The sequence below is a fragment of the Zingiber officinale genome, chromosome 6B (genome assembly GCF_018446385.1).
Source record: "Zingiber officinale cultivar Zhangliang chromosome 6B, Zo_v1.1, whole genome shotgun sequence".
Classification (NCBI taxonomy): Eukaryota; Viridiplantae; Streptophyta; class Magnoliopsida; order Zingiberales; family Zingiberaceae; genus Zingiber; species Zingiber officinale.
In genome coordinates this window covers 18,678,596-18,686,438 of record NC_055996.1, presented here as the reverse complement: position 1 = coordinate 18,686,438, position 7,843 = coordinate 18,678,596, and the positions used below count along the sequence as shown (strand labels likewise).

General features: G+C 37.4%; 1 protein-coding gene across 2 annotated transcripts; it reads right to left on the bottom strand.

Moving 5' to 3' along the window:
* Positions 1-347: 347 nt before the first annotated feature.
* On the bottom strand, positions 348-7,505 carry LOC121992187 (protein LAZ1-like). 2 transcript variants are annotated; one of them, XM_042546387.1, is made up of 8 exons: positions 6,946-7,505; positions 6,800-6,856; positions 6,381-6,489; positions 4,947-5,131; positions 4,776-4,864; positions 2,041-2,302; positions 1,455-1,706; positions 348-1,067 (listed from the first exon to the last, which is right to left on the bottom strand). In XM_042546387.1, the coding sequence occupies exons 1-8, from the start codon at positions 7,096-7,098 to the stop codon at positions 732-734; spliced, it is 1,443 nt and encodes a 480-aa protein (XP_042402321.1). In that variant the 5' UTR covers positions 7,099-7,505; the 3' UTR covers positions 348-731. The 2 variants fall into 2 exon arrangements, with proteins under 2 accessions (XP_042402321.1, XP_042402322.1); XM_042546388.1 differs by lacking the exon at positions 348-1,067 and having other exon boundaries at positions 1,563-1,711.
* Positions 7,506-7,843: the final 338 nt, after the last annotated feature.

The window sequence follows — 7,843 nt, the reverse complement described above, 5'->3', positions numbered from 1 at the left end:
CAGAAATACTCTAAATACCAAATCTGTCGAAGCTAGAGAAAATTCACTGAATTAACACATATAAGGAAAGAAATCTTAACACAATATAAGGAAAGAAATCATTAAAAAAAAAAATTGAACATACCAAAAATTCAAAATATTCTAAATGTACTAAAAATTTTAAAAATATAAAAATTAAAAATTATTAAAAAAAAATTACCTTAAATATCAAACTCAGATAAAAATAATAAAAAGATTAAAATTATTCTTCTATTCCTATAACACCACATAATTAATTAATTAGTATAAACTGAATGCACGGTACCAAATAAAAAAACCAAAAAAAAAGAAAATTTACTCATCATCCATGACTGAGAAAATATTCACTTAATAAATCAACATATCTGTAGAAACACAGGTACAAAATGTTCGACCTGGAGTTTCTCTATTTCTTTGGCCTTTTTACTAAAGTGAAGTCGAGGTACAAGATGTTCAGCCTAGAGTATATCCTATAACGTTATTTGCTTTGGCTTTCACTAAATACAATTTACAAATGGAAAAAAAATGAGTGGACTCGCTGAATGCATATAGACACTTTCCTTTCAAAGGATCACTTATCTGCTGCATTATGCTTTGAAACATAATCGCATCCTTGCAGCCACTGGTTTATGAAGGAACCACTACAACACCAATTCATAACGAATCCTTGACATTTGCAGAACTTTCTTCTTTGCAAACTACAAAAGTGATGTCTAGTCCTTTATAACCCACCTGTGGCCTTGAATCTTGAATACACCAGGGGGTTGTTCACTGCTGTCTCCCCCACTTTCATTGGCCGAAACTAATTTCTTTTGGTGTCTTCTTCCTCTGGTAGCCCCACTATCGCTAGAAGCTCCGTTCAACAGAGGATCGTCGATTCCCAAGATCTCCCTCCTGGGTTGTGATAAGATGCTACTGTCATCCCTAGATTTCCTTCTATCTTTTTTAATGTTCTGCGAGATCCGGTGAAGCTTCTCATTGAATTTAGTAAAGGTCTTCTCCACGGGCTCCACAGCTCGGTTTACAGTGAACTTGAAATCATTTACAATCTGAAAGGGAAGAAAAATGGCCAATGAATACATATCGTCATAAACTATTGCAGAGAGAACTGCAATTATAGGTCCACAAGGAAATGTATGCTTAGCTCTAACTAGGTAACGGATTTGATGGATAATGCATCCTAGCTAGGACACTAGATGGACTATCGTTTTTAATCGCCTTGGTGACAAGGTACATGTATCTCACAATATCATACTTGGCTTCATCTAACTCCAAGCTTAGTAGCTTCAGTAATTCCTAAAATCTCTAATTGTGATAATGCAATTAGATATGCCAAAACAGATGAAAACATCTGGTGGCAGATAAAGCATGATATATACAACTTAGAATGGCTATTCTAATGATTTAGCACAAAAGAGAGGATTGGATGTACGTACATGTCCGCCACCACCAACAACGATATCTCGTACACTTTCTTTAATATTGGTAGCAGCTTTGACACTGGTATCAGGCTGAGGGAGTCTCAGTTTTGTAGGTCGTGTACACTCCTTAACTTCATCAGGGTCAACAGGACAGTCGGCAGAGGCATAATCTCCAAGTACTGAAACATTTCTAGGTAACTGGCCACCCAATAGCTCATATGGTTTGGCAGGGAAAACATAAAGATGAACTATGGAAGCTATTGCCATCTGTACTGGAAGAACAGACAAATAATGCTAAAACTTTAGAAGTAGATGTCTTCTAAACCATAGAAAATTCTCACCAGCACAAAAATCTCACTAAGAAAGAATGAAGAAAATCGTACTTAAGTTTTGCAACGAATGGATGAATTTCACTAAACAAGCATGCAGAGAATGCTGAAGAAAAAATCACATAGAATGAAGAATGCTGCTATAGAAATGAAGACAATCTCAGAAGAAGGAAGTCAAACAGAAGAATATCAGAAGAAACATAAGCAGAAGATATCCACTATAGTCTTGCCTGCCACTAAAACTTTGCAGTCTATCTAGAAGTCTACAGTACCTCTATACATATGAAGAAATCCTGGATACTTGATCTGAGTTGCAGGCCTTGAGCAATAGGACTCTTGAGCAAGCCCAATGTATATAGAAGTGCAATTGTGACACCTTGCCACCAAGTCAAGAACACAATGGATTTGAATACGAGGAACTTTGCCAGTGGCTTTATGTAAGCCAATTCATCCTTAATAGCAGTGTAAAATTGAACTAAACAGTAGAGTGCCCAATATTGACTGAAATTGAGAACAGCTGCCATGTAAGGGTACCTGAAACTTAAAAAAGTGAGCCTAAAATTTTATTGATTAAACAAATTTTATTCACACTCTAAATTATTAAAGAAAGTAAAATTAATTAAAGTTTCTTATAACTAACCCACTCCTGGTGGAATAAAGCTTGGTTGTTGTTGTATAACTAGCCCACCCCTCAATCTCTGATCCACATCCAATTCCAAATCTCATCTTTTTCTTCATCCTCAATTCCTCATCCAATTCCAAAAACTGATTCCATCCCCCTCATCCAATTTCAAATTTCACTTTCTAAAGCTCATGCTTATATCTTTGACTATGAAAATTATATTTTAGGGTTTTAGATATATATTTTTTATTTTAAGCATTTGAATATTTTTTTATTTCCTTTTAATCTAATTTTCCTCTTGTTCTGTAGAATAGTGGCCAAAATTAGGCAAATATTGACTAAAGGTTTGACCAGTGTTCTAAATGGCGGTCAAGATGGTCACCTAAGCGCTTCCTAGGTGGGAGGCGGCCATCAACCACATCGCCTTTGCCGAAGGTGGTGCTTTTGGCCATGCCTGGAACCACCACCGTCGCCATCGTTCCAGCACCACAATGCGTCCGGACGCGTTGGGCTTGACGACAAGTCTGGACGCATCGCTCAAGCCCAACGATGGGCCTGAATGTGTTGTTCGAGCCTTGCAACCGTCTGGATGCATCGCCCGGCCCTTGCGACACATCCGAACACATTGCCCGAGCCTTGCGACACATCCAAACTCATCACCCTGGCGCATCCAGACACATCGGCCGAGCCCGATGACTCCAAACACATTGCCCGAGCCTTGACACGTCGCTAGAGTCTAACGATGAGCCCGAAGGCGTTCACCTAAGTTAATAATTTTAATCAACTCCTAACTATGATTGGGATAATTTAAATAGGTTTAATTAAAGCATAATAAAATTATCTCATTAATTTTATATATATATATATATATATTTGAATATTTAGATTAAATTTTAATTAATATATTTTATAAAAAGTAGATATTATAGAGCAAAATGATTATTTATAATATTAACCTGGGACAAACTATGAGGAGCGAATGGGGTAAGCGTAATCACCTTTGCTATAATGATTATTTATAATATTATGTAAAAAAATAGTAAAAGAATTCAACCGATTAAGCATCGCTTAGGCACTACCTAAGCAGTAAGTGATTGCTAACCGCCCCGTCACCACCTACTGCCTACCGCCATGTACAACACTCAGTTTGACCCTCCATTTGAAATCAATTCATGGAATTTTAATGCATGGAAATAAGCTCAAATCAATACTAAGATCATGCATCATAAATGGAATTATAATATCATTGGATTTCCACCAAGGCAAAAGATTAGAATTGAGTATTATTTTTCATTGTACATTGTAACACCCTAGTAGGAGTTGTCATAGGGGAAGGGGTGGTAACTAGTGCACAATTTGCTTACAAGATGGAAGAACTTCACCCAAACTCTAGTTTCCAAATGTTTTTGAAATCATGTGTTTTCTTTAACATAATATAGTCTATTTTCACCATCTCAATGCTTGAATTTTAATTGTTAATTTTTTTTTATTTTTTAAATTAAAAACATCCTACCTTAGCCAATCAAATTAGGCACCACGATAGGATGACCAAGCCAGGGCTCATGCTAGGGCCTAGGCCAAGTTTATCCATCGAGTCATGCCCAGCAATCCATTTTGAGCCGCTTCAGACCTAGCATGACCTAAGCCAAAATGGGAATGTCTCTCCCAATCCTATGCACACAACCTATTGACATTACTAGTCATATAAGGAAACACAAAACCAACCTGATTGGCATTGTTTAATAAGATTTAATTTTCCTTTCCCTCCTCTTTCTCTTCTCTCCTTCTCTTCCCTAGTAGGGCTTGTTTTTTTCGAAAGGTGTGGAATGAGAGAAGGAAAAGATGAAACACTAGTACTTGTTTTTCCCTACCATTTCTCTCCAAGTAAACAAATCATATTTTTCTTGTTCATGGTAGCAAAAGGCAACTACACTCGCCTCGGCGCCCCCGCCAACCTGTCCCAGGGCCAAGAGGAGGTAAATCACGGGTGGCTACTAGCCTTTGGAATAGTGGCTGGAGCATGAGGGAGGCATTTACCTCAGCTATGTCGAGATTCGAACCCCAGACCTCATGGTGGCATCACCTCATGCGCTAGCCACTAGACTGTCCCGAGAGGACAAATCTAAGGTAGGGTAAACTTTTTATAGTGACTGGCCCCGCCGCTGAGCGGCCCTATACCCCAGAAAGCCCTGAAGGGATTTTTTGGGGAGGCACAATTCCACTTTGCTGCTAAGAGGACTCGAACACAGTACCTCAGGCAACATTATGCAAATATTTTTCTTGTTCATGACATCACACATACTGTTCTTTTTGCATGGCCCAATTCACTACTCATCTCAACAAGCAAGAAAATATCACAATGCCAGCACACCAAACTTGACCTACCCGCATCGCAACTTGAATTCTCCTTCACAGTATACACCAAAACTTTCAAAAATCACGGACAAGATTGCTGTGATAGTCTTTATTATCATCTGAGGAAACAAAAAAAAAAAAGCACTGTAAGAATTTGTTCAAATCAATAAAACCACTAGAGTTTCTAGCATCGGTGCTTACATATTGGAAGATTCCAAATTTTATAACCTGGTAGAACCAATTTCCAACTCTCCAAGGTTTCAAGAAATAATTCATTGGAAAATGGTGATGAATGACACCCTTCTCAGAAACATGACCCAGGAGAGGAGTGTTTGCAGAAGAAGCACCTTCCCTCTCCATAAACTCAACTGTCCTCTCTTCTCCACCTAAACCAATAAAGCTTAGTTAATTTGATTATCAAGAAGTGTACAGTGAAGATAGAAGATATGATCTGTCATAAGAGGAAGAAAATGAGTGAAGTTCTAGAGAAGAGATTTTTATTAGCTTGCACACTAAGCATGTGCAAATAAATAATTAAGAAACCAAACCATGATTCAGTATTTACAGGATTCCAAGGATGCCTATGATACATAAACATTTAAGGGTTACAATATAGTACAATTTACAAATAAAAATAATGTGAAAGTAGATCAAAAGGGAAAAAAAGTTTTTTTCCATTCTGCATGTTTTCCTGTAAAAGGTTATGCAATTATAACCAATAGCAACATTCATAATGAAATTGAAGGGAAAATGCCCCAAAAATGTCTCTCTTGTTCCACACAACCTAACAAAGGTCTCCATTTTTAGAAACTCCCTAGCAAGGTCCCATGGAAGAGACAATCCCACATTTAACCCTCCCAAAAATGTTTGGATTGACACATCATTGTATAGAATTAATGTATAATCTTGTTTACTTTAAAACATTCCCTGGGAGTAATTCAGTTTTATTTATTTATAGCCTGATAAGGAGGTTCTTGAAAATGGGCACCTTAATGGATAGGAAACATATAATATTTAACAAATCTTATATTGTTATTGATGTGAATCTCATGTCCAAATTGAATATGGATAAATCCAAATTAAACACAGGTTATTCCAGATCTTGCCTGTTTTTAATTTATTCAAGAACTCATTTTCAATCTAGAACAATCTAAACTTATTTCATGAGTCCAGTTAATAATACCAATATGCATCTTCGCTTTACAGCCCACATAAGTCATTCAGCATCAACACCTAACCATATTCCTTCATCAAGAAACTCACATATTTCAGTTGCCTCCTCGCCATCAAGGGCTTCAAAGTCACTAGAACATCTCAACACAGGGAACTATAGTATAGTCTCTATTGATTTTCAGTCACAATTAAAACATACTTTTTTCCTTTTAACCTTTCAAGTGATTGAAATATATAAAACATGCCAGTAAATCCTGTCCTTTCAACCTTCCAAGAAACTAAAAAAAATGCATAAGCCAACTAGTTGTTACCTAACTATATAAAATTCAGAAATGGGAAAAAACTTAGAACATTAAATATGCATATTAAGAACATTATACAAGTTTTCTAAACAGCAATAAATTGCAAATATCAAGTTCCAGAGAATATTGTATTATATAAGCTAACATGGCGGATGCATACCTAAGCAAGCAACAAAATATCTTCCAAAACAGTACATGGCAAAGGCTTCATAGCAGTCTCGTAATATTCCACAATCAACACTAAGTGATGGATTCACCAATGAAACATACTACAATATAAAAGAACTGTTAGTCATATCTCAAAAGACGATAAAGCAATAGTTATATTATTTGAGCTAAAAACAATGAATAAATTGAACTAGCATAAGTATTTGACAGAGGATTGGTTTTCAAAAATTTCCAAATTATCAAATTAATAACATAAACAAAATATAAAATAAATTTGTAGCTATGTTCTTTCGGCTCACATTAACTGGCAGAATACCACCAGAGCTTCTTCCACGATTTATGAAACAAGGAAACCTCAATATTGTTTGTTACAACAGAACTATCATATAAGGAAGTGTATAGAATATTTACCGATTCAACGCTATAACAGGGGACCATCAAGACGACCCCAATTAGAAACTTCTGCTCCTGTGATCGAGAGACTCAACATGTTAAATTTCACGGACAAGCAGCAGCAGAAACAACAAAAATGCAAGGAGAAGGAATCCAAGGGAAACCTCGGGGTTATTGTACGCCGAAAGGTGCTCAAAGAGAAGGAAGGAAGAAAGCGCGAGGACAACGAGAACAAAGAATCCAGCAATAATAGATGCCCACGCAGGAGGTGAGAAGCTCGACTGCATCAAAGAGACGAAACCAGAGATCATCCTCATCTCGGAATGAACCAGCCAAAAAGCCCACGGCTCTTTTGCATAAGTTTGATTCCGCGCGCACCAGAGCTTCCAAATAATTCCCAATCGACAGAACCCAAAAATTGCAGATTCTTCTCTGGATCAGCACCTGAAGGGATCGAAACAAACTAGAAACCCTAGATTCACCTACGCCGGTGCGGTCGCGAGGGGAGATGCCGACTTCTCGAGATCAGTGCGATCGGATCGAATCGAAGAGGGGCATGAGACAGTTTAGAAACGATCAGCCGCGCGGACGCAGGAACTCATCGGGCCTCTCTCCTTGCCAAGCCAATCAGCCAATTTGAACGGAGAAGAGAGCGTCGAAGGGGGAGGAGAATAAAACGAGGCATCTACCTTGTTCCATCGCCGGAGGAATGGCGTGCGTTGCTTAAAATACTATCAAAATATATTAATTCGTATATGTGCCTTTTTTAGAATTTAAATTAATCCGCAGCGTCAAAGGGGTGTGATCGTGACATTTTGTGATGGATCCACCGTCCATACTGCCAGCTCAGCATATGACTATCGGGGACAAATAGTGGTTGGTTTCTAATTCTACAGGGAAATTTCCCTTTGCTCCCCCCAGATTTAGAACATTTTCACAATATACACCTTTCAGCAGTCTTATTCCACCGTTGACCGTAAAACTACGTTAAAAAAATTCAAATCTAAATCATTTATCTTTTATACTTAGTTAAAACAAACTTATATTTATGGGCTTTATATT